Genomic DNA, 27,301 nt, shown 5'->3' with positions numbered 1-27,301 from the left:
GACTATGATAAGAAGTTCAAGGCTCTCAAAGATGTAGGAAAATAAAAGTCCACAAAGGAAGTTGAAGACTGTCATCGCACCGTGGACCATGTTGAAGTAACTCAATGTTAAGAAGTTCCGCTTGAAAATAAAATTGGAAATTAGTTGTTATGGCTTGATATCCTCATTTGGAAGGGATATGGCAGTTGTGGGCAACCTTTTATATTTTGGGGTAATGTCCCGACCAAAACAGCATAAGGCGACACACAGGTTGCCCAAAACTTAGTCTCAGTCTTAGTCTCAGTCTTAGTCTCAGTCTTAGTCTCAGTCTTAGTCTCAGTCTTAGTCTCAGTCTTAGTCTCAGTCTTAGTCTCAGTCTTAGTCTCAGTCTTAGTCTCAGTCTTAGTCTCAGTCTCAGTCTTAGTCTCAGTCTTAGTCTCAGTCTTAGTCTCAGTCTTAGTCTCAGTCTTAGTCTCAGTCTTAGTCTCAGTCTTAGTCTCAGTCTTAGTCTCAGTCTTAGTCTCAGTCTTAGTCTCAGTCTTAGTCTCAGTCTTAGTCCTCAGCCTTAGTCCTCAGTGTCATTTCCAGCCTCAATCTGGGTCCGAACCCCCTCAAACCCCCACCAACCCCCCCAATACTCACCTCATTAACCCCCAGCACCAACAACAACGATCCAAAAAGATAATAAACCAAAAAATTAACACAAGACGCGACCATCAACATCTGAAACTTCTCAGATCCACTCATATGATCACTTAGGACATTAAAGCTGTTTAAAATCATCATTAAAATTGCAATGTAACAGGAATTGACGAGTGTGATGTAAGTAGCTATTATATAGCATCCATTTTCCATAGATATGCAGAACAAAAAATTTTTTAAAAAAGCCATGCCAATGCGATGTCTTAAAAGCCACAAAATAAACTAAAACTAATAATTTTTTTTTAACGGAACCGATGCAAAATGCACAAATTTGACTCAAAAATGTCAAAAAATTAGTTCAATAGAAAAAAATTTATTGCAAATCGATTTAAATTGATTTTTTGGATGTGCAAATTAGGAGCTTGTTGCATTGTTCTATCCAGTTTGTTGTTGTTGTAGACTTACATTGGGATGCAAAATGATGGACGGAATGTTAAAGGCTGTTTTTGAATCAAGCCAATTGTTATTGATTGTTTAAAGGTCTAATTTGTGAATTTTTGTAATTTTATATTGGATTTGTGGGGTTGTAGCACTGTTGTAGCTCTGTAGGGCTGTTTCTCTCATTAGGTATAGTCTAGTGATGTTTAAACTGTGTATCACGACACCCTGATATGCTGTAAATCATGTTCAGATGTGCTACAAGTAAATTTTAACAGTTAAAGTGTCTTGTGACTCAAAAAACGCTTGAATAACACTGATATAGTCGATCAGGGAGGTCAAATACGTATTCAGGGAGCGATAGGATGGTAATTTGAGGGCTGAACAGCTAATGACTACGTCCATGAGGCATTCGATGAGATAAACTCTACTATGAGCTCAAATAACTAACCAGAATGGCACAATAAGGTGAATCGAACTCATCACCTCAAAATTCATACGTTGAATATTCTACAGACATTTTCTAAATGCGGCAATAGACCTCCCGTGTGCTCTAGCCAAGGAAGTAATTCAGTCACTTCAAAAATGGTTCAAAATCAGTTGTCAGAGTGTCTTCCGGGCCGCTTAACATCCAACCGTTAACATGACATCAAAGCCGGGTTCTAGTAGCGTATTCAGAGGAGTGGGAGAGGGGAGGTTGAGGATTGAACAGCTATTGGTCATTATCCTGAGGTATTTGATGATATTGAGCAGCCTAGAAGCTCCAACAACAAGCCTTAATACCATAATGCAGTATTACACAATTGTCACCTCAATAATGACCCAAAATCAACTGTCACGGTGTCTACAGACCTGTTTCACGTTTAATAGTCAACACAACATCACACCGGTACTGCAGTAAACACGATAAGCTACTCAACTACAACCCGCAGCCTAATTTACCACAACTAAATTTCAAAATTCAATCCCGGTCTCCAAAAAAAATCCATCAAAATCTACCTGTATAATTAATAACAAAAAATTTCATTTATTTTTTGAGCACAACAATGATGTTTAAATCTATTCAAATACACATGCTTAAAAAACCTGTCAAGTGAGTATTTGTTGTGTTTACTATGAAGCCACAGAGAGTCTTAGACAGTTGCTATTGTGTAACTACACAACTAAGTTCATTCAGTGATTTTTTGGATCAAATATTTGAGGAATTTACAAAAATTTATCTATTTTTGGTATCAAAGTAGTTGGAAAGTTGAGGGCATTAAGGTTGCATTTGGACACAATTGACATGAAATTGTCAAATTAGGCACAAAATTGACTTAAAATTCAAAATTAAGTGATGGTGAAATTCCAAAAAATCAAACAATAAACATCAAAATAAGTGAAGATACATGTGTAGATGTTGAGTGGTCTAACTGGATACATTGACACGTGATTGTTGCGTGACTAACCAAAAAACATCGAAAAATTATTGGAAATTTATAAAAAATTGTCAAAAAATCCACAAAAATTCCACAAAAATCCACAAAATTCCCAAAAAAATCCAGAAAAATCCCCAAAAAAATCCATAAAATTTCCCACAAAAAATGGACCAGCCAGCCGACAGTACCCAACAGGTACCCGACAGTACCCAACAGGTACCCGACAGTACCCAACAGGTACCCGACAGCACCCAACCCAAACCCAAAACCCCAAGAATGAAGCTGAATTTTGACAACATTTCGGACGAGAACCTCAACGAGATCAAGTCAGACGATCAATCAAAAGACAAGGAAGAGCTTAAAATTGATGATGATGCTGAACAATCCCCAGAAATGTCGAAAAAGAAGAAGAAAAAAGGTTTTACAGGCAGACTCTTTGCATGGTTTGGTAAGAAGAAGGAAGTCATAAGAGCAAAGACTATGAAATATGGAGCGAGACTGACAAAGAGAAGAGAGGATGCTGAAGTAGATAAGTCGACTCTTGGTCATGCTGTTGTTATGGCAATGTGTGGTAAAAATGAGCAAATTGATATTAATGAGAGAATGTGATGAGAGTCTTTTTTGTGGATGTAAATATTTGCCGACAAGGCTTAATTTGTGAATTATTCAAATAAATAAATCTGTTGTTGATCATTTTTGGATGTGTGTGGTCTTAGTTAATGGCTTTATGCTAGTGTTATGAGACTTAGGCTACTTCGCCCCCAAGTCAGGACCTCCAAGTCAGAACCTCCAAGTCAGAACCCCCTAGTCAAGACCCCCAAGGCAGGACCCCCAAGTCAGGTACTTCAAGGCAGGCTCTCAAGGCAGGACCCCATACCGGAAGCAATTTTCTCTAAAAAAACCTAGAAAATTGAAGAATTTTGTCTAAAACAGGGCTTGTCCTTCAAACCCATCCTACTATATTCCCCTGGTTCACATGGATGCGCTATTGGTTTACCTTGATACCTTTTGGCCTGAAATTCTGAAAACATTGAATGAAAATCACCAAAAATTTAGCAGTTTTCAAAATTTCTCTGTTTTATTTAAATTTATCAAAACTTAATAAAGTTTAACAACACCCGAGCATATTCCACAGGGTACCGGTACATCATCCGTGCTGTTTATAGCACGATATAAGGGCAATTTGACGCCTGATTTCGGTTAATTCGGTCACATCACAAATTGTGTAATTTATCGCATCGTGCTCTTAAATAACACAAGACATAACAGGCAAATACAATACTCCTGAGAGCAATCTCACCTTAAATACTGTAGATGAGCATGTTCAGCTTACTCTAATTTTGAGAGCACGTTCTTGTCCTGCTAAGAAAATCGTTTAATCGACCCAAAAACCGGCAACAGATCGACATAACTCCAACTTGATGTCGAATTTAAAACAAATCAGGTAGTAAGTTGGAGTCACACCAGACCAGAATTGCAAATCAGGCACTTGTGACAGACAAAAACCATACAAAATCTTGATAATTTGTATGGTTTTTCTTACAAATCCATACAAATTATTAAGAAATTGTACGGGTTTTACCTGTCACAGGTGTATTGCAACTCTGCACCAGACCATAGACGAATTTCGTATCGATTACCCAACTTGTGCTATTTGTAATTCTTCATAACAATTTCAATTTCATATTGGCAATTTTTAAGCTGAATTGGAATTTTTTCAATTTTATCTAATATTGCTCATAATTTTTAAAGCTAAATTTTCAATTTTAATTGCAGTCTGTAAACTTCATAGCTTCAACTATTTTATCAATTTTTTAAGTCCAAGCTGATTTTTTTAATTAATTTTTTTAAGTTGATCTACTTCAAAAATTGTGAAAATCTTGTCTCAAAATGTTTATGTGTTTGTTGAGTGGAATTGGATGTGATTAGTTGAGTTTAGAGGTTTACCAGACCGAGACCAAGACCGGTGCCGAGACCAAGACCGGGATCGACACCGAAACTGCAAGAAAATTCTTCAAATTTTCGGTCTAGACACTCGGAAGGCTTGATTCCGGTCTCGAGAGTCCTTAGCTAGTTCCAGAAGGTCAAACTCATATTCAACCACAAGGTCCACAAAGTCACATCCCACCCCACTCAAAATTCCGATTTAAATTCTAAATTTTCTCCTAAATTCCTCCAAAAATTTCAACCTTATAGACTCGCTGATCCCTTAACATCACTCACAGATCCATATGTTATACTCTCTTTAGCCATCAACAATCTCCTCCCTTTCTCCTCACACTTAATCACATCATATAAGGAACACATACATAAATAAAAATAAATCCATATTCCAATACCAGCCGTTTCAGGAATATTAATTCTCTCAATGAATCTCTTCATTCTAGCTTCATAGTCTTCACCTTGGATTATGACAATCATTGATGATATCAGAAGATAAATTGCAGTACAAATTTCGATGAATGTAAAGATTAGAATTGGGATGAAAATTGACGATTTGCGCTGAAATTAGGGAAGAAAAAAATGTAATTTTTAGTCAATTTTAAGAGGATTGGTAACTGGTTGAGGTAGACAATGAGTAGAAAATGTGCATTTGGTCGACTTCGGTCACTTTCGGAAGTCTTCGGTCATCTTCGGTTTTCTTCGGTTTTCTTCCGTTGTCTTCGGTCTGTCTTCGGTTGTCTTCGGTCATCTTCGGTCATCTTCAGTTGTCTTCTGTTGTCTTCGGTCTGTCTTCGGTTGTCTTCGGTCATCTTCGGTCATATTTTGTTGTCTTCGGTCTATCTTTGGTTGTCTTTGGTCATCTTCGCTCATTTTCGGATGTCTTCGGTCAAATTCGGCAATCTTCGGTAATCTTCGGTCGTCTACGTTCGTCCTCGGTCTATCTTCGGTCTGTCTTCGGTCTGTCTTCGGTCATCTTCGGTCTTTGGTTTTCATTCTTCAGTATTGATCTCAGTCTGAGTCTCAATGTCACTCTGTTATGTCAATAACATATTAATATTCCAAAAGCAACTCACCATCTTAATACCAACAATAAGCGCCAAAAGTATCACAGCATTGACCGTAAATATAATGGCAAATATTACGACTTTCTCTTCACTCAAATCCATAAATATGAACAATAAAACAATCGCAATGATGCTGAATACAAAATTAAATCCACAATAAATGTATCCGCTCATCTCCAATGGAAAGAATCCACAAAAATTATCAAATATTTTCATCACACCCTCCGCAGCCGTCGATGACGATGATCGTGTTGATGGTGATTTTGACGCATTAATTGACGTCGCCGACTTGGCTAATGACTTGACTGATGATTTTTGTTGTTTTTGTTGTTGTTTTTTGGTGTTATTTTTGTATTTAACTAGGAGCGAAAACATGCAGAAGTCGGCATAGAAGCGAATTAGAGTATCGACTATAAAGTAGGGCAACCAGTTTGGATAAAATTCGTAAAATTTAATATTTCCTGAGATGACGATGCAATTGGCAATGATGTCAATGACTAGAAAGTGCTTGACAATGCTGTGTTTTCTCTGGAATTGAAAATTGAGGGAATTTAGAGAAATTTTGAGTTTGTGCGTCATATTTGGGGAAGACTGTAATGTGGTTCACTGAATATGGCGCATGATGATCTTAATGCAGTGTTTTTTAACGAAATTTAGGGTTGTGCGGAATATTTGAGGGACACTTTAAAGTGATTCACTGAATATGGCGCACGGAGCATCTTATGCAGTGTACTTAAGAGCTAATTTAGGTTGTGCGACATATTTGAGGACGACTTTAAGGTGACTCCATGAATATGGCGCACAGTGTCCACACTACAGTGTGTTTATTGAAATTTTAGGTTGTGCGCCATATTGGGGATAGACTTTAAAGTGGGTCTACGAATATGACGCACACCTTACTTCAGTGGTAGGCAACCTGCGTGCTGTGGCACTCTTGGGTGTCATGAGCCACATGTCGTGTGCATTTACAATCGTGGCTGACCACCAAGGTGTCATGTGGCACAACATAGGTTGCCTACTCCTTGCCTTACCCTCTGCCATACTCATTATATACCCCAACTCCCCCATCCAACTCCAAAACATACTCACATCACAAAATATCTCCTTAATTAGCATAAAAGATGCAAACATGTAGTAAGCCACAATCGTTGCACAAGTATAAAGCTTAAAAAGTCCTAAGCAGTCTGTCTGGTACAGCAGCATGACAATAAACAATTCAATCAGAAAGCTTGTCGTAAATCCAAACATTCCAACTGCAAATGCTCCAACCTCAAGCTCGAAATAAAATAGAAATTTTTCAAGTACGAACATTTTTTTATCAATTTTTGAATTTTTTTCAGGTTTTTTGGATGGATTTGATGCTGAACTTGATTTTTGGAACTAAAAGTCATATTGAGGAACAAGATTCATTTCCGGTTGAGTCAAATTGTCACACATCATGATTAATTTATGTCTTTATTGCCTATTGTGGTATTGAATTATTGATTTTATGGTAATTGATCGGTTACATATTGTGTCGATGGCATTTGGGGAATGAATTTAGAATTTTGGAATGTAGATGGAGCTGAGTGGATGTGTGGTTTGAATGGAAATAGTCAGTTTATGGATCACTAGTTTGATAGCAGTCTCTGGTTTGAATAAAGTTGTGGTTAAGTTAACTACTAGAAAGTAGTGTACTAGAATGAGTATACTGCAAGTAGTATGCACAAAGTAGTATACTAGAAAGAGTATAGTCAAAGTAGTATACTAGAAGGAGTAAACTCAAAATAGTATACTACAAGGAGTATACTCGAAGTAGTATACTAAGTGGGGTATACTGTAAAGAGTATACTAAAAATAGTATGCTCAAAATAGTATACTTGAAGTAGTATACGTCAAAGAGTATACTCGAAATAGTATACTAGAAAGAGAGTACTCAATATAGTATACTGGAATAAGTATACTCAAAGGAGTATACTAGAAAGAGTATACTCTAGGTAGTATACTCAAAGACGTATACTCGAAGAAATAGTATACTAGAATGAGTATACTATTAGAAGAACTACAACTACTTCCGGTATATTAAGCAACACTAACAGCACAACTCATTTTTTCCTTCACAAAATCCCCTCAACTCCACCTATTCCCAAAAGGTATCCCAGCAACATACAGTATCACAAAACTGTGTTATTTTCCTGTCACAGTCTCTACGTTCTCACTTTTCATAAAATTATGAACTCTTAATCAATTATCTAACTAAGTAAACACAATTTCACTCTATTTTTTCACTCAAAACAACCACATCAAAATGTTATGTAAAATTTTCACACTTGTGTTCATTTTAACATCCTGTAAAAAAAAGGCAATAACAACAAAACAGGCTGAGAACTACTTGGGTGGACTGACTTGGTGGAAAAGTAAATATCTACTGAGTAGGAATGAACAACGGAGAAGATGAAAAAAAAAAATAATAAAAAAAATGTAAAGTTTGTGGCTGTTTGTTGAGGAAAAAGAGGACAAGGCTGGAAGGAATGGGAAGAAAAGATTCCAAAAGCTGTAAAAAGTAATCAAGAAGAATTAAAATGGAAGTTTGTTGGGTCGTTGAGTGTAGACTGAAGGTGTTGGAGCTTGAATTAGCTGCTCATTTACTAAATTGAATTTAATGTGCTGTGCTTCTTAAAGCCTTACATTCTATAGAGTTACTCATCATACACCACATCTGCTAACCCACACCCTACCTCTCGCATACCCCTATATCCCTATAGGCTCCATCCTTACATCCATAACATATGTCCTACTTAACCCGATACTCTTGCTCCTAATTATCCTGATACTCTACCTTCAACTTTTCCAAAATACCTTACCCTCAACTTACCCCATCACCCTTCCTCCTATTTACCCCTATTCCCTACCTACTGCTTGTCTCGATAGCCTACCTCCCATTTACCACGATATCCTACCTTCTACTTACTCCTATATCCTATTTCCTGCTTATCCCCATACCCTACCTCCTACTTAACCAAACCTAGACCTACTTAACCCCACAGAGTCCATACTCTGCCTCTTAATTACCCCCAAACCCTACATTCATATAATCTAGAGGCTCATAGGAGGGAGGCCTAAATCCTAGAGGCTAGGAGTCATACTTACGAGGTAAGCTATTGGGGTATGTTAGAGACTCCTACCTTCCCTACTTACCCTATCTCTACTCTACTTTACCCGCCTACCCTCATATTTGTATCCAAAAATCAATTTTCTTGACATTTTTTGAGACCCAAAAATGCGCTCCATTCGCATATATCCACCAAATACCTTCCAAACACCTTCCTTGGATGCACCCCTTCTCCCCCGCTTCATCCCATCCAACTTTAATTTTGACGGTCAACTCATTCCAACTCCTATCATCCCTTCCTTAATCTCTTTTCCTTTTAAAAATATTTAATTCTTGTTGATGCAGTCACCAGACATTTTGGCGCCAAAACTTTATATCAATTCATGCTTGAAGATGATTTTTTGTTGTTTCTCGTTTGCTATGCCATAAGATATCGACATTAAGGTCCATATCATGCGTATTACATGGAAGAAATTTGACATGCGCTTCAGTGACACTTTGGTAGTAAAATGTGAAATTTGTTAGAAATTGGTATTGGGGGACTGGAAAAATTGGGGGCTGTGCAATGGTTAGGTAATTTGGGGGGAAATGGAGAAAATTGATTTTTTTGAACCCTTCCCCCTTACAGTACCCCTCTGAATGATAACAAGCGTTTATGTACATAAACAGAGGCTATTGATAGAGATAGTGAAGTTTTTGGTATTGGACGAGGGTTAATAGGGGATAGAGTCAGGTTTATAGGGTCCTAGATTACAGATGATCAGCATGTCCAGTAAAAAAAGTAAGCAAGTACATAAAAAATGGCAAAATATGAACAAAAATTGTCAAAATTTGAAGAATTAAGTATGCTTACCCGAAATCCCGGTCTCTGAAGATTTTCAGGACTTGAGACGGGACTATCCCGGGATTTCCAGGTCTCAGGATTTTCCGGTCCCAATCTCGATATCGAGAAAGCATAGAAAAAAGGGTCATTTTTGGGTTAAAATATTCTGATATTTATTGATTAACACATCATCAAAAAAGGCACACAAATATGTACTTTAAAGCTATACATTGAGTATACATTGATAAGTTTATAGATATATATCTAGGGCCAAAGAGGTGGTAGGGCATGGTTCGGTATCATGGTGGATAATAGAGATAGGAACATCACTGATACGGGACAGTTGTACCACTTTGCCGTACTAGATGGCCCATTACACCGTACCAGTAATGCATCAAGACTGTACTGTACCGTACCGTACCACCACTGCACCTAATCGATCACTATAATTCAACTCCATCATCCACTGCCAATCCATATCCACTCAATTAATACTCCTCAGCTCATCCCGACTCTCCTCCATATCTGATTCATCCATTGAATCCTTCGATGAACTAAGTGTAAATGTAACATGATGTGATGGCGTACTTTTGGCATCATCTACAGCACCATATGTTAATTTTACTTCCTCTCGCATCTTAATAAGCTCTTTTTCGTTTGTTTCGTCTTTGAACAGCTTGTGTATGGTGTCGAGGATGCAAAGGCCATAAATTCGCACGGCAATGTCAATAAAGAACATAACAAGGAGGTAAAATGCTGGTTTTATGTAGTAAAAGTATCCAAAGCCACAAATTATGATGAAAATTGTGATGAAGAAGTGAAATTTGAAGAAGTAAAGGATGTGGTTGGGTTTGCGCTGTGGATGGAAATTGGAGAAATTTGAGATGATTTTAAGGTTTTGGGGCAGTGGTGAGCAACCTTTGAGTCACGGGGTAACCTTTGTGTGACACAGGGCAACTTGTGTGACACAGAGCAACTTGTGTGACACAGAGCAACTTATGTGACACAGGGCAACTTGTGTGACACAGAGCAACTTGTGTGACACATGGTGACTTGTCCGACACAGGGCAACTTGTATGACACAGAGCAACTTGTGTGACACATGGTGACTTGTGCGACACAGAGCAAATTGTGTGACACAGAGCAACTTGTGTGACACTGAGCAACTTGTGTGACACATGGCAACTTGTGTCACGGAGCAACCTGTGTGTCATTTCAGTTCAAAATGCCATGACATGTGTCACATCACACATGTTGCCCACCACTGCACAACATACCAAGCTACTCACCTTCCTGATCCCAATCCCCAACAGCACCGTCCCAATCGTATGATAAATAATAAAATTCTCACAAGCACCAATTCCCAATGCCTTTAACTTATCCACAAACATCATGTCCTTATCATGCTTTGTAATTCTTACAAATTTATACAACAACAAAAGTGCAACAGCATAAATGACATTTGTTGCAGCACAATATACAGCAACAAAGACGCCGCCATGCTCAATTTTTAAACAAAATAAAAATTTCTTCATTAAAAAATGTCCAAAAAAAAGTGATAAAAATGAATGTGAATGAATGAAAATGCAACGATAAACTGGATTGACTTGTGAGACATAAAGCATAGAAAACTTGAAGAATTGAGGAGGAGATACAATTATTGTCAACATAGAGACGAGGATGTGGAAATGGAAAACAATGTGGCGCCACATAAATTGCGGGCTTTTGGATAGTAATTTGAGTGTTGCGGAGATGAAGCAATGATGAGGAATTTGTTTGGACGGGGAGAAGGGGGAAAAGGGAACGGGAAGAAGGGTAGAAGACGGAGGACGGAATTGGGATTAATTTAGGATTTCGAACAGTTCATTTTGATCAATTTTCCGATTTTCGGCCTTCCCGGCAGGAGACAAGGGATAGGTAGTGTAAGAAGACAGGAAGGGGTCAAGATGACAAGTAGGGTTACGCGGCAGGTTGGTTAAGGGGACAGTTAAGTTAATGGAACAGGTAGGGTAAAGGAACAGCTAAAGTAAGGGGACAAGTAAGGAGACAGTGGGGGAAAGGGACATGGAGGGTTAGGAGGTAGGTAGAGTAAGGGGAGGATAGGATGAGAGGCAGGTAGGGTAGTGAACTACGTCATAAGGTAGAGGTACCCTAAACGTCAAACAAGAAGATGCCTGGATAGCACATGGAGCATAAAATACAAAAAATTCGGTATTATGCTGTCATCTAACCCCCAAAAAGCCCACACCCAGTCAATCTAATTCAATACCAAACCCACAATCCCCATAATCATCCAAATAACCCCAACCACACCCATCCGACCAACCCCATTACAAGAATCATCTTCACAAACGATACATGATTCAATTTTAATTCCATTGTCTACGGAAATTGCATTTGATTTGGCTATGCTGCACAGATCAATTTTTCCGCCATGCATTTGACATCCTCGGTATGTAAGGAGGTCCATTTTCTCTGGAAATTGAAATGATTTTGTAGAATGTCTGAACATTCAGCCACACATGACAATACAAACCATTAACAGCTGTAATTTTCTGGCAGACCATTGGAACCGTTACTGTAAAAGCATTAGATAAATTTAAGGAAAATTAAGTTAATTGGCTGCAATCAATAAAATATTACTTTCTAGGTCGGTTCCAAAATTGCTGATACTGATGATTTCAGCAAGCCATTCGGGTGTGTTTTGCTTGACAACATTTGGACGACATTCCTGTTGATGGGGATTAGAAGTGGATTGTGAGACAAAATTTATGAATTGGGTTCAATTTCAAGGTTTAAGTAAAAATTGCTAGATTTTTCTTATCCAGATATTAAGCAGCAGTGACGTGCAGATGCCTAAGTGTCTACAGTTTCTGTCTACCGACCATAACGACCCCGGCTCGATCTCAGGGAAAGCCGGGTCCGATTTTCGAACTTTTTTACTGTTTATAGTCACAGCAACTCGGTTTGTGACTTCACGACACATAAATTGTGGCTGGGTACATTGAATTGGTGTACTCTGCAGGTCATATAACTATGCAGAGTTGGAATCAAGCATCACAAAGCCCTTAAACTTACCACAGCTTTTATGGGAGAAATTTCCTTGATTTCATGGCATTCCTTATCTCTGTTTGAATCACAACTAAAGCATTGAAGAGTGTTGACTGCAAATATATATTAATCCATAAACAATTTGAACTTTCGTCACACTGAATTCGTCACACAGAATTTAGGCAAATTACCTACCCAATTGACTTTGTATGCAGATAACAAAGACAAAATATACAACAAATTTCATAATTTTTGACATAATTTGCAGCTCTTGTGACTATTTAGACTCAAATTCATTGAACAACTGACACTCAAAAAATTTACAAAACTGGAATAAATGAATTTGATATTCTGAATAATTGATAAACTTGATGATTTTGGTTAAATGTTAAGACATAATTGTGAATGATTAGGATTAATTAGCACAAAATGATAGTCAATCAATGGAATGGTTTCATGGTAATTGAGATCCAGGGTAGTACTCAGGAAGGAAGTCAGTGGTTTTCGGATTCAAATCAAAAAACCGTTCTAGCTAAGTCTCTGTACTTAGATGAATTACAAAAGACTCAAAGCAGGGGTGTCTGAAATGGGGAGCATAGTGTTTTGGGTGGGATTAACCAAGACTCATCAATTGTGGAGTTACCCAAATAAATCAATAAAAAATCACATCAATATTTTTATTTAACAACAGAAAAAAATCTTTATTAATCATTTTAATTAATTATTGTCTATTAATTGTGGATGAACATTTTACATTTATTGCAGTTTATTGCGTATTATTAAGTTATTTTGTGTATCATAAGGAACCGAAAATAACCGAATAAAATTGACATTTTTTTTTAATTTACGATAAATTCATTTCTTTCTTATGCATAATTCATATTAGGGGGAATGTGGAGGGTTGTGGGTGGATTTGTGGACTAGATCATAGTTGTGTGCTGTTGTAGGGATCAGAGTCTGGATGTCGGACTTGACTGTAGTCTTGCCAAGTCTGGTTGACATGACTTATACTTATGACAGCTCAGAACTCAAAAATGATTGAATATTCTGAGGAATTGACTGGAATTGCTTCCAAGCCCTACAAATCCATCACCCATGTACCCCCTCACCTCCCCCACACCTCACATCTCATTCACAAAACACACATTAAATTCATACTTAATAAAATAATTTAATAAAAGCTACCAGGACGAAGACTAAACGAATATCCGAGATAATTTGCGATGAAAAATTGCACTTTTCATTGGAACACACGTCACATGATGTAATTTTAATTTCACTCTTTCCAATTTGTTCGAGTCGACTGTTGACGTGAGCACATACACCTGATGTAACGTTGATGTTGCATCCACGGTATGTGAACGATTTATCACCTGTAATGGGAAAATTGAGGTTAGATTTTGATTTTTAAGGGTCGGATGCCTTGGGTGTTGAGCATTAAGCATTGGGGCTGAGTGACTTAGCCTCGGCATGATCAGATGTCAATGAACGTCATTTCCAAGTGACAACTGACACTTAGAGACCCAAATGACCAATTTAGACTCCAAATTATGAATCATAACCTATAAATAGCCATTGACATACCTTCTGTATATACAATCTTCTGACACACCATTGGAATCGCTGTAATGAGCCAAAAAATTCATCAAATTAATGCTTAAATCATTTCATTATAATACACATTATAAGTCATACGTCCAACTACATTTTGTTGAAAATCGACGCTTATGATCCCGTTGAGATTGTTTGGTACTTTCTCATTAACCGCGTTCAATGTGCATTCCTGTTTAAATAAGCAAAGATATTAGAAATTATTCAAAAAATTCAAAAATTTAAAATTGATGTCAATTTCTTCTGATTATGTTCTTTTAGGCCAGTGATGGACAACCTGCGTGCCGCGGCACATCTTTGTAGTAAAACTCGACTGAAACTGAACATGACATTCAGTTCATGGCATTTCTTTTGATGGTCCCTAAGTGTGTCGTGGCACACTAGTTATCCATCACTGTACTAGACCATACCAAAGTTAAGAAAAAGAAGATTAAGAACTTCCATCTCTCGTAAAACTTTGACTATTAATTTTAACGTCACAATTGAATTAAGTATCCAGACTATAAACTTTATTCAAACTTACCATAGATTCAATTTCCGTATCCTTTCCAATTTTATGACATTCTTTTTTATCTCCTGAATTGCATGTGTAACATTCTAATGCATTTGCTGCAAGAATATAGTTAAGAGGAGGAGGGATGAGACATGGAAGTTGTCAGAGTTCGAAGTCGACTTGAATTTTATGCAGAGTCGAGTCGACTTTTTTATACAAAATTCGAGTCGAATTCGACTTCAGCAAAATATAGAAATTTTATATGAATATTTTATATTTTTCACTATTACGAATAGCACAAATCGGCTATTTTTGATCAAACTTAGATCTAATTATTTCATCATTGTTATCAATTCACTGAATTTAAATTAGTTGGTAGATCATATCCTAGCTTGATTGAACTAACACATCCGATATTCACATAACAGCACTTAATTGTCGACTGAGAGTCTTTTGTCTTCTTTTTTGCATTATTTTTACAGAAATTATCGAAGGATCCGTAGCAGGCAAAGAGCATGCTCTCAAAAGCAGAGAAAACTGAGTATAGAGCTTTTGAGCATGATTAAGAACTGAAACTTAAGTAATATAAACTTCTGTAATTTGTAACGTTGATCAAAGGTTTTTATGCCTTTTTAAGTGTAACTAAGACACTTAAATCGGCTTTTCCTTTATTTGAAAAGAAATATAATAAAATAAATAATAATAATAATAATAATAATAATGATTAACTAGTATATTCAAGTAGAACAAGCTCTTGACAGCATTCTCTTTGTCTACTTGGAGATAGAGCTGTCTACAGTCGTTCTTTTAATGTGGTAATAGGCCCTTGTGTGCCTTAGCCAAGGAAGTAAGTAAAAAGTTCAAAAATTCACTACTTTTTTTGGACACAACACATCACACGATCATTCTTGTCACTTTCAATCAATTTTAATGTTTATTTTTTTTTTCAAAAATTAATCTGAAATCACTGTCCATTTATCAATAAATTAATACCCTTCCTGTCGACACTTACAAAAAAAATTTTAAGAACTAAATTGACAATTAATCAAATTTTTTAATCCTTTTTTGACTCATTTTAAAGGTCAAATGTATTAAAATTGACAAAATATCCAAAAAACTCAATTTTTCACTAAAATATACCAAAAATCCAATTTTTTTTCTTATTATTCCTCAATTTATTGATCAATATCCAGCACTAGATCACAATCTATCTGCAGCACATCTTAATAAATCCATAAAACCTTCAATTATCATTACCTAATTGCCCGAACAAGACGCCAACCACAAAAAATTGCACAAAAAATTTAATTAACTTTGACATGTTGAGCTACTTTTAATCCACAACTTTTACAGGACCTGATTATTGCTTCAAATTCTTATTGCTGACTGTCGCATCTGAAAATTCGTTATCGACTGAACAATTTTTGTGTCTATTCTCATGTCGCGTACGCATGGCTGCAATGTTCTCAATGTTTTTCTTAGTTCTGTTCTGTGTGCGATGCTGAATAATGTCTTGACGGCGCCAAAATTCTTTGACATCCTGACCCCATAAAAATATTATTCTTTTCATTGATTTTTTTTCTTGTAGTTTTTGAGGAGGAAGTTCTGGCAAAAATTTTCTTTGATGCGATTTTGATGACTGAAAATTTGTGAATGGGATGTTGAGTGTGGCCTATATTTGGGATGGAAAAAGAGTTCAATGGCATGAAGACAATGGGGATTTGAATGACTTTTTTTTTTGGGGGATGAAGCTTCAAGTTGGTTACTTTGCTAGACATAAAGACCGCTTTTAGGTACCATAGTGGTGTCTCTTTGCCATGAAAGCATGCTTTATGTCTGCTAAGGTTTGAGACAATTAAATCAAATTTTACATCAAAATTAGAGTTCCTCAAGTTCTCATGATTTTCTATTTACTTGATGAAAACTATCCGAATAGCAAAAGTAGGTTACTCGATCAAAAATCAAGTTTCATGACTGACTTACTGGCGGATTTGGTTAAATCTAATATCAGAGCAATGCTGACTTGGTGTTGGATTCTTGATCGATTAACCAATTTCTGCTAGTCAGAAAACAAAGTCATTTTAAAATTAACAAACAAAATAAATTCAAATGAAACCTAAATGTCGATAAAGCAGAATAAGAGATTTGAGATTTTTATATGAAAAAGTCAATTCGGTCAACTCGACTCTAAAAAGTCCAGAGTCATTTTCAAGTACTGTCTCTGGTTTACAGTCTTTGGTATTGATTCTGTCTCTTGGGCAGTATCTTGGATGACTCTCTTATGAATAAGGTTTCTCAAGACCATAATCGACTTAATCTCAATCTTCAGATCAGACGAGACCAAAACTTCGAAGAATTAACTTGTAATTTGATCTTGTTTTTGGTTTTGGTATCGGTTTAGGTCTTGAACCCAGGCTATAACTCAGCCTCAGTCTCAAAAAATCATCAAACATTTCGGAAAACCCTTCTGATAACGTTAATTGTGACAAGATTCATTTGAATTAGCGATGGGTCTTTATGACGCATTCGTGTCTTCAAAATGCACAGATCTTACGCATGATTTGAATATTGTTGTAATTATTGAATCAAATAGGATGTGAAATGAAAGACATTCTATTAGAATGTATGAATATTGACATTCGGTGACTCAATATCAAAAAGCCCGGTCTATTCATACAGTGAATAATGCCAAAAGAACCCAATTATTTGTTACTTTAATGAACAGCAATGCATGTCGTTGCTCAGTTCAGCACTAAACCAAGAGCTTTCAAACTTGAATGTTTTCAAAAAAAAAAAACTTTAAAAAAAATTTTTTCTTCTTTTTTAGCTTCAATTTTATTGCACACAAAATATTTTTTATTCACTTCTTCTTTCAGTTAGCTTTCAACTGTTGACGGTAAAAGACGAAGAAAATCGAGAGAAACGAAATCGAAGAACGGCAAAAAACAAAATTAAACGGAATTTGTGACTTTTTTTTGTTGTTAACAAAGTAATAAAATTTATTGAGAATAAAGAAGTTCTTTGAACTGGAATTAATAAATTGGAAGGAAAAGAATTTTGAGAATTTTTACATTTTAAGAATTTTTAAAATTTGAATTGTGGACGTTAAAGTGAAAAAAAATTAAAATAATTTGATTTTGTGTAAGTTGGTGTGTAATTTTGTGGACAATTTATTTGAATTTATAGTATTAATTTAAGTTTATTTAAAGAAAAGTGAAATGAAAAGAAAAGTTAAATTTTTATCAAAAACATATAATAATTAATTAGCTTTCAATAATTTTAAAGCTTTTTATGTTTTAAAATTTTAAAAAAAATTAGTTTCAAAAATAAGAACTACAATTTTAAAATTTAAAAATTAAATTTCTAAAAAATTTAAAATTGAATTTTTATAAAATTGAAAATTTGAGTTTTAAGAATATTAAAAAAATCTGAAATTTAAAAGATTAAATAAATGAATTTTCTAATTCTGTAAAAATTGTAAAAATTCATTTATTCGTTTTTGAAAAATTTTGAAAAATTCAAATTTCCAATTTAAAAAAAAATTCAAATTTCCAAGATTTAAAATTCAATTTAAATTTTATAAAAATTTAAATTTTCGCTTTTTAAAAAGTCAAATTTAAATTTTAATTCTTTAATTTCTTAACTACATTCTTAATTTGCTAATTTGGAATATTTTTTTTTTAAATATCTGAATTTGTTATAATTATTTTTTTAATTCCTAAACTGTTCAAAATTTTTAAAAAAAGGTTTCGAATTTTTCAATTTTTATTTAAAATTTTTTAATTTTTCAATTTTTTAAAATTAACTTTGAATTTTTATTATTTTCTTATTTCAATTTTCCTTTAAATTAAACTTAAATTTTACTAATCAAACAATAATTTAAAAATGAAAGTGAATTAGTGAAATTTGCAGAATTTATTTTCTGTGGCAAGATTTAAATGTTAAAATTGTTAAGCTTATTGTCAAGTTTAGCCAAATTTTGTCAATTTTTCGTCAATTTCATGCAAATTCAGACCAAAATCTTCCAAAAAGTGTCAAAATTTCAATTCTACCCCCAATTTTGACACAATAAAGCCTACATCAGTTCCTCATAAACCCATCGACGCACAATTACTCAATAATCATCAACAATAGCTGAATAAATCCCGTTAATTCAACAAACCTGTCACCACATTAGCATCAAATCATACAAAAAGCAGCACAGCAGTAAGTATTGCATATAATTAACAATTTTACATCGCGTGCAACTAAAAATTGTCTCAATATTGTGCAAAAAAATAGAAATAAGCAGCATAAAGTGTGTAATCAACCAATACAGTTACTTCAGGATATAGTCAAGTTAGTCTTGAGTAAGAAAGTTATCGGAAAGAAATTTCTTTCCATTTTTTTTTGTGCTGTGTTGAGCTTGCTTTTTTTGAGATCGACGACGAACGGATGGGAAAGAAATGGAAGAAGAAGAAGACAGAGACACAGAGCAGCTCCAAAATCGCTTTCACTTTCAATGATTTCTCTCTCTTGATTTTCGATCTGGCTAGCTTTGATGTGTGTTGTGTTTTGGGTTGACTTTGACTTTGGTGTGGATTTGGAAGATTGTTGGGAGTTGATTTTGGGGTAAATTTTGAGGTTATGTTAAGAATCATTGAATTTTGACCGGGAATTTTGAGATTAGATTGGGTATTTTTGAGGTTATGTTCGAAATTTGGAGGTTAGACAAGAAAATTTTGAGGTTAAATTTAGAAATTTTGGATTTTTTGAGGTTATGTTGAGATTTAGTGAAAAAAATTGAGGTTAGGTTGAGAATCTTTGAAATTTTAAGGGAAATTTTAAGTTAGATTGGGAATTTTAATGCAAAAATTGAGGTTAGGTCACTAAATTTGAGATTATGTCAAAAAATTTGAGGTTATGCTGCAAATTTTGAGAATATTTGAGGCTAACTTGATAATTCCCATCATTCTCCATATCCTCAATGCTAAACAAGCCACAAATTCCTATTAATTACCCACGTTTCCTCTACATTCTCTTATCATTCACCGCCAGTGCCACATCTCCTCAACATCTCTCCACATCTCCAACACAAATTTATCAACAAAATCTCTTTCTAAAGTCTCAAAAAAATTGAATTTTGGTGTGAAAAAATTGACAATTTTTTTTTTGTCGGTTCGTTGGTCTCGATTATGTCGATTAGATGATAAGTCACAGACAAAAAGAGAGGAGAAAGAAGTGTTGAAGGTGATTACGAAAAATGTGTTGATTTCACCTTTTGAAGTGAACAAATTGTTGAGATAAATTTGTAGAATTGAATGTCCAAGTGGAATTTTTGAGGTTAGGTTGGTGAAGTTTGAGGTTATGTTGACAATTTTGAGGTTAGGATGCTGAATTTTGAAGTTAGGTTGGTGAGTTTTGAGGTTATGTTGATAATTTTGAGGTTATGTTACCGATTTAGAGGAAATTCTGCTTAATTTTGAGGTTATATCCCAAATTTTGAGTTAAAGTTCCTGAATTTTAGGTTAAATTTCCAATTTTTAGGTTAAAATGCTTAATTTTGAGGTTAAATTCCCGAATTTTGAGGTTATGTTGACAATTTTGAGGTTATGTTGTCCAACAAACAAGCCAATTTATTCCTATTACATCAAAACCATTAACAAACGCATTAATATTGTTTATTATTATGCACAAAATCAATTCCTTCACACTAAACGACGACGACCTTTCTTTCTCTCCACCTTTTTTCCTTCCTAGTTACGTAAATTGATTGATATTCATGCATAAAGAAATGTTTATAGTACAGGAAGTATCTTTTATATGCAAGTTACTAATCGACATGTGTTGAACTTTATTCAGATTTTTTTGTGGTGTCATTAAGCCTTAGGGTCTTGATGTTGTTTGTGATGCGAGATTTGATGGACTTTGAAGTGTTGTTGTGGATTGAACTGTGAGAAAATTGGGGATTTTGAGGTTATGTTCTTAATTTTTGAGGTTAGGTTGTCAATTTTTTTGTCAGGTTGGCAAATATTGAAGCAATTTTAAAGTTGGCAGGATTTGTGAGTCCGGACTACCATTCATGGACTCCAAACTCTGAACGACTAACCCGGCATGCTGCTTAGATCCTGAATTAGAACACCCAACTATTTAATAGCTCACAATTGACACTTAACATCATAAAACATTCAATAAATTTAAGCGCATAACCTTTTCAATAAAAATTCCACAAGCACGACCCCCCGAAAAACATTACCGTATAATTATTTAAGGAATTTAGAGCAATAATAAAAGAAGAAAACTTAAAAAATTGTAGCGCCATAAATGCACAAACTTATGACTCATATTTTCAAGACTAAGTCTCACACTAAGTATCTTACATGATTATCATAATAATAGCAAATTATACCGAATAAGATCAACAGCTACAGCAACAATTGTTCATGATTTTGCACACCGACCTTTCACAAAATTACTGTAAAAATTTATAAGAAATTCTAACAAAGTTGATGCTTGTGATTAATTGAACGAGTTGAGTTACAAGTGTCTAGTCTGATACTTGATTTGTGACTTGTTCTAGATTTTATAGAGGATGTAGATTAATGCTTGATGTTTGAGGCTGCTTTCTTTAGAGGAAGTGAAATTTTCATTTTCTGAGATTCAGGTGCCTTCACAATTGAGTTCTGAGGTTCAGTTGGCTTTACACTTAAATTTTGAGATTCAGGTGCCTTTACACTAGAATCTTAAGGTTCAGATGCCTTCACATTTGAGTTTTTCAGGTTAGGGTGTCTTTAAAAATGAATTTAGACATTCAGGCACCTTCACACTAGACTCCTAATATTCAGGTGCCTTCACAATCTATAATCCACTCCATTCTACCTCTAATACTGCTCAATCACCTCCCAACATCTCAAAATTCCAATATTTTTCATTCATTTAACAATTAATTTCAATTTACATCACATAATATATTAAACATATATCCAGGGTTCTAATCTATTTAGCACACAAGCAGCAGCATGCTGTCTTGTCCCATTCAATGTTAAGCCAAGCCTTAATTTTCAGTTCTAGAATTCGATTTAATTTACATCAAAAAGGAATCGAATGAGCACTTTTTGTCATGCAAGGTGATGTATTGTGATCTATATTATGTGATTTGTATTGGAATTCTTGGATGGAATGTCTGAAGCTGAAGCTGAAGCTGATGTTGGACAGGAGTGGGTGACATGTGTGCTGTGGGACAATTTTGTGGTAAGGAACAACAGAAATGGCACATGATGTGCGGTTCGTGGCTTTTAAACCAAAAAATTGACGACACACAAGAGTGTCGCGACACACAGGTTGTCCACCACTGTCCTAGAACCCAAAATTGATGTCATAACACCAAAATTGACTACAAAACCCTCAACTCAGCAGCCAAAAAGTCACCAAAGCTATTATTCAATCCAAAATCAATTTCAAAACAATTTAATTGAAACCTTAACTAAAGCAATGTCTGACTGGGTGGGAGAGAATGAAATGAAAAATCCATTCAGTTACGTGAATTTCGCAAATCAATAAAAAAAATATTTTTTTTCTTTCTTGTTTCAATTTAAGTCTTTTTTTTAGATTTTAGAAAGGAATTTAAATTTCAATGTTGAAAATATTATATTATATGTGAAATAAAATGTATCAAAGAATTTGAAATGTTCAAGTTTTATGTGAGCTATGCTGACTAATGGAACTGTACTTTTGAAGACATAATCAATCATTTAGTGAATTGTGCGCATTGGTGGTGGTGATGGTGGGTTAATTAATGCTCTAAATTGTATAATGTTACCTACAAATTATGGAACATAACTTTAGAATACAGTGACATAACCTCAAAATTGTGAAAAATCTACATAACCTCAAATTTTGGTAACCTCAAAATTTGGGAAAATTATGAAAGAATTGAGTGACATAACCTCAAAATATTCTAATTTACAGCCATAGCTTTATTTCCATCAAAATTAATTCTTAAATTACCCAAAAACAAAACAATTTTATTTGATTTATGTTCTAATTAACTTCAATCATAACAACTTTATTAGCTGCTCCACAAATTACTTCTAGATCCAACAAAATCCATCAATTTGTTCTAAGCTACTACCTGAATATTCTCATTCAGCTAGTTCTTCTGTTTATCAAAATATCGACAGATCTCAAAAGCCTCAAGTGCTTATTAAATCATTTTATATTCAACAGAAATTATGAGTTTGCAAAAAATTATTTATAATTCAATCAGAACTGTTCTAACTTGTTGGATATATCCCAATAAAGAATAAATGAGGTTACGTTCATTATACCGTAAGAATGCTACGGTATACATTATGACTAGATCAATGTTAATGAGGAATATGTTTAAATGCTGTGGCTTGAAGCTTTAAACTCAGTATAGCTATTTAGCTGGTCGTACAGATCAATTGTGATCTATTACCTTTCGAAGATGTTGCTTAAAGCTGATCCTTGCACTAGCTTCCACTTGCCAATTGCAGTTGCAATCTGTTTTATTGATAACCTACTTAATATGAATCCCGGCTTTGTCATTTGTCAGTCCACATTTCAAAGGTAACTCCATTGGCAGGTTGTCTGACCTCAATGGCTCTTCAAGAGATTGCAGGCTTCTGCCAAAAAGATCTGCGAAGGTCGTCAATCAGCGGCTGAATGTTTCTACCTGCATTCAGACTCTCATATTGCCTGTTGTTAATGTAAATTCAGGAATTGTTTACCAAATCTAAGCTTTGACTGAATTTGGGCTGTCATTACGATCATTAATTGATAAAATATGACATTTTCAGATCCATACTATGGCATACTATCAATATTCCATTCATAAGGCAACCTTGCACCATTCGTTCCTATTATTTTTCACGCAACATTCCATACTCAAGTGTCTAAAACTTCTAATAAATGCACAAATTTGAAGATTGCCACACTTCAACTGCCAACCTTGCAGCCACCACACCAAATTCAACCTAACTACCTTTCCGATTCCTCCATAAAATGCACTTAAGCTACATTGGATACATTGTATTAGATATCAGTCAATATCAGTATAAATATCAGCTAAATTCCAGTTCAATTAGCTCTAAGAAAAAGTCACACAAATTCCAACAATTCAGCACAAAATCTCAGCATTAAGTTATTTGTCAAGCTATTCGATAAACTTCAAAGAATTTCACATAAAAAAAGTCATTTTTCCTGTCTTTCCTCAGCAATTTATTTGAAAAAAATTTCCACATCGACTTCCATTTTCAGTTCCCCATCCACAGACACTGTGTGCTGTTGCTGTATGCTGTAAAATCTCGTTCATTCCACACCCATAAAATAGCTTTTATTTTCCTATTTACCTTAAATTCTCAAACATTTCAGCTAGCCTGAGCTCAAATGCCTTGCGCAAAAAATATTGGAATTATAATAAATGTTGTAGCTTGTTGCTGTTGCTGCTGTTGAGGTCTTGAAGGACAGTGCGAGTTAAATTGAATGTAATTAAAAATCACTTTTATGCTGCAAAAAAGTAAGCACAACTCAGAATGTGAAGCGAAAATTTTCATATTTTTTTTGTATATTTTTTCGTGGGTTTGGTCAGAAATTGGTCAATCGTGGTGCGCGTTAGTCGATGTGTTGATTAACATTTTTTTTTAGAGTTTATGCTGTATGTAATTGAAAAAGTTTTTGTGTTTTTTGTGAGCTTTTCGAGGTTCTTTTTGATGCAATATTGAAATGTATTGGAGATTGATGAATTAGATTAGATTAGGCAAGATTTTGGGGATTTTAGGAGAGTATTTGGGAGATTAGTGACTGTAGGGATGGATGTGTTGTCATATTTTGAGATATAAAACAGTTTTTAGGGTATATTGGGGATTAGAGGGCCTCTATAAGTGGCAATGAGTTACTATAATGACTAATCATATTGACAAAACTCCAAACTGATGATCATCATGATTACATGTCACCTTAATACCCACCATGAGCATAATACTGAGTACCATGCAAGCATCCTCACTGTCTGCTCGAAAAATCTCTTCAAAATTGGATTTTTGTGCTTGATATGCAGAAAAACTCAAGAATTCTATGGAGACAACCATCCATCGCTTCCATGGGGTACACCTTCATATCCTATCAATCCAAAAATGTCACAACTCATCCAAAACCCCTCATGTCCCCAACATTACCATCCAACTAATCAATTCCAAACCTTTTTAAACCAAACCAAATCTTTTTGACACCTTCTGAATTTAAACATTTTCCTTATTATATCCATCGCATGTCTACATTATAATATTCAATTCATTTGAGACATTTTAAACCGTAACCGTTGATTAATTTTTTATATATTTTTTTTTTGGTCAGGCTACACCTTAAGGCATTATTTTATTACTGTGTGGATAATGCGAACCAAATATAAATAATAAAATACAAAATCTTCCGGTTGATCAAAGTTGAAATTGAATTAAAAGAATTAAAAATTAATTTAGTCCTGTCAGAATGATTTGGTTTGGGTGACGTTGTGGATGTGATGAATTGAAATTGGGTAATTGTGGTTTGTAGGTTGAGAAGTACTGACTTGAAATGGAACATTGACAGAGTTAAGAGGTCAGGTACTATTTTTACACAATTTTGAGATGAGTGTTCTCAGACAAAGTTACTAGACTTCAAATACTTTAACTAACGTCCATAAGTAATGGGTAAGGTATCCAGAAGTGAGGGTTCTCAAGACCAAGATCAAGACTTCGAAGTTCGATCAAGACCTTTGAGTCTCGATCTTGGGCCCTGACTCTGAATTTGGCTTTGGTTCTGGTTCTAACTCTAAATTTAGCTCGGTTCCAGTGTCGCTTTCATGCTCGGTCTTAAAAAATATGTCAAAACTGAGACTTCTGTAGAGCAAATGAGCTCATAGTTGAGCAATCTCCTAGAAAATTATTACCATCTTGATCTCATTGTTTAACTCTATTTAGCGTAATTTTATTCAAATTTCTTCAATAATTAGTCAAACAATTAAGGTTTCAAAAGAGTGTTTTTCGGTGAATTAAAGTTGATGATTTTGACTTTATTTTTGCATTATTCTGTGATCATGTTGTGACCACTTGCGTAATATAATTTGCATAATTAAGAAAAAAGTCATGAATTTTAAACTGAACGGGGCTTAGACTAGAGATGGCAAGACACCATTGAACCCCAAAAGGACTCTATAGTCCGACTCCAAAAGATTCTTGACTTTGGAAACTTAAAAACAGTAGAGTTGATCTGCATTGGTGTCCTGTATACCCTGGCTTGGACATCCATCAAAAAATAGCGCATTAATGCAACAAACTCTAAAAAAATCTCAAAAATTTCATCATTTTTAATACATTTTTAATATATTTTTAATAATCTAATTAAGCTGTTAATGCATTAATGTAGATCACAGCAGCACCACCAACCAACCATAGGCTGATTTGAGTCTTAATTTATAGATCAATAAAAATATATATAAAAATATCACACATAATTATCCACATTCAATTAAAATTCCAATAATTTGATCTTAAAAAAATCATAAAAAATATAAAAAAAATTGCATTAAAAATTTCAAATTTCCATCACAAAATGTACAGAACGTTCGCATGCATTCCACACAAAAATCTCAAAAAAACTGGCACTGAAACAGATGCGGAGTTGGATGTAGAGACCACAGCAATTCCCCAAATGTCCCCTCCCCTCTGCCTACCCCCCTGCACACCAATTACTCTCAATACACAAGACAGGCCTACAAGAACAACATAATTATGTTAACCGATTATTATCGTCCGATAAAAAAGCATTTTTGGTCTCTTTTTAATGCCAGCCAGCCACACACCTATTATGGACAGCACACATGAACTGAATGGATAATTCATAAATTGTGTTTTTTTCTGCACGCCGGGGACACTTGCGATGGAAATTTATGCACTTTTGATTGAAAATATATATAATATATATATAAAAATGAAAGGACAGGCTTGCTCTGGCTTAATGTTAAATTAAATTATGTTTTTTGATGGTCAATAAGTTTTAAACTTTTTTGAAGTCAAGATTAAATCTGCAATTTTATCGCACACATGTGGGGGTTTGTGGTTCGTGGAAATTATTCTGTGTAGTGGGTAGTCAAGGGTATTCTGAATTTTTGGATCGATTGATCCAATGTTGTGGAAACTTTTGTATATTAAGGCAATCTTGGCACACCTTGGCGCATCTTGGCGCAATTTGATACTCCTTGCCACACAATGGCACACCTTGATACATCTTAGGACACTATGAGACATCTTATCTCATCTTGTCATCTTTTGGTACAACTTGTCACATCCTGGAATACTTTGGGACAACTTGGCACAGCTTAGCTTACCTTGGCACTTCTTTGTACACATTAGGACGCTTTGGCACATCATGAGACACCTTGGGATACCTTGGGCAATCTGTGGAATATCTTGATACACCTTCGAACACTTTGGCAAACCTTAAGACACCTTAGCATGCCTTTAGTGAACCTTGACACATCTTGACACCACTTGCTCCACATTTGTCCACCTTGATACACTTTGTCACATCTTAGAATCCCCCTGGTACATCCAAAATGAGTCAAATTGCATTCTACATGACCGTCTGTCTATTAACCCAACTCCAAATGTGTATTACATCTCCACAGGTCACCAATAACCACACCTTCATTACCATCTATCCTTTCCTCAATTCTATCCACAATAAAAACCAATCAAATCATCATTAGAT

The 27,301-nt window shown here is 34.9% G+C and overlaps 3 protein-coding genes across 11 annotated transcripts in view; 1 reads left to right on the top strand and 2 right to left on the bottom strand.

The window, feature by feature from the left end:
• Positions 1 to 3,528: 3,528 nt before the first annotated feature.
• Positions 3,529 to 7,865, bottom strand: LOC139100205 (uncharacterized). 7 transcript variants are annotated; one of them, XM_070652810.1, is made up of 4 exons: positions 7,562 to 7,865; positions 6,575 to 7,143; positions 5,495 to 6,013; positions 3,529 to 4,979 (listed from the first exon to the last, which is right to left on the bottom strand). In XM_070652810.1, the coding sequence occupies exons 2-4, from the start codon at positions 6,794 to 6,796 to the stop codon at positions 4,668 to 4,670; spliced, it is 1,053 nt and encodes a 350-aa protein (XP_070508911.1). In that variant the 5' UTR covers positions 6,797 to 7,143; positions 7,562 to 7,865; the 3' UTR covers positions 3,529 to 4,667. The 7 variants fall into 7 exon arrangements, with proteins under 7 accessions (XP_070508911.1, XP_070508912.1, XP_070508915.1 ...); XM_070652811.1 differs by having other exon boundaries at positions 6,575 to 7,113; XM_070652814.1 differs by having other exon boundaries at positions 6,575 to 6,947.
• Positions 7,866 to 11,656: 3,791 nt separating this feature from the next.
• LOC139100378 (uncharacterized) lies at positions 11,657 to 15,954 on the bottom strand. Its single transcript, XM_070652994.1, has 8 exons — positions 15,812 to 15,954; positions 14,585 to 14,670; positions 14,146 to 14,233; positions 14,035 to 14,073; positions 13,615 to 13,823; positions 12,043 to 12,130; positions 11,936 to 11,977; positions 11,657 to 11,874 (listed from the first exon to the last, which is right to left on the bottom strand). The coding sequence occupies exons 1-8, from the start codon at positions 15,873 to 15,875 to the stop codon at positions 11,657 to 11,659; spliced, it is 834 nt and encodes a 277-aa protein (XP_070509095.1). The 5' UTR covers positions 15,876 to 15,954.
• A 1,494-nt stretch (positions 15,955 to 17,448) lies between these two features.
• LOC139100201 (mucin-2) overlaps positions 17,449 to 27,301 on the top strand; it is a 40,934-nt gene continuing 31,081 nt past the window's right edge. Inside the window, exon 1 of one of the 3 annotated variants that reach the window (XM_070652805.1) lies at positions 17,449 to 17,695. The gene's annotated coding sequence lies outside the window, so the exon portion shown is untranslated. Of the gene's footprint in view, positions 17,704 to 18,674; positions 18,761 to 27,301 lie in introns of those variants that run through there. The other 2 variants (XM_070652806.1, XM_070652807.1) reach the window with 2 other exon arrangements.

The sequence above is a fragment of the Chironomus tepperi genome, unplaced genomic scaffold, assembly GCF_022539635.2.
Source record: "Chironomus tepperi strain 1889 unplaced genomic scaffold, CSIRO-AGI_Ctep_v1 contig_58, whole genome shotgun sequence".
NCBI classification, from domain to species: domain Eukaryota; kingdom Metazoa; phylum Arthropoda; class Insecta; order Diptera; family Chironomidae; genus Chironomus; species Chironomus tepperi.
Note: the sequence above shows the minus strand (reverse complement) of the source record. Positions and strands in the feature narration are given on the sequence as shown.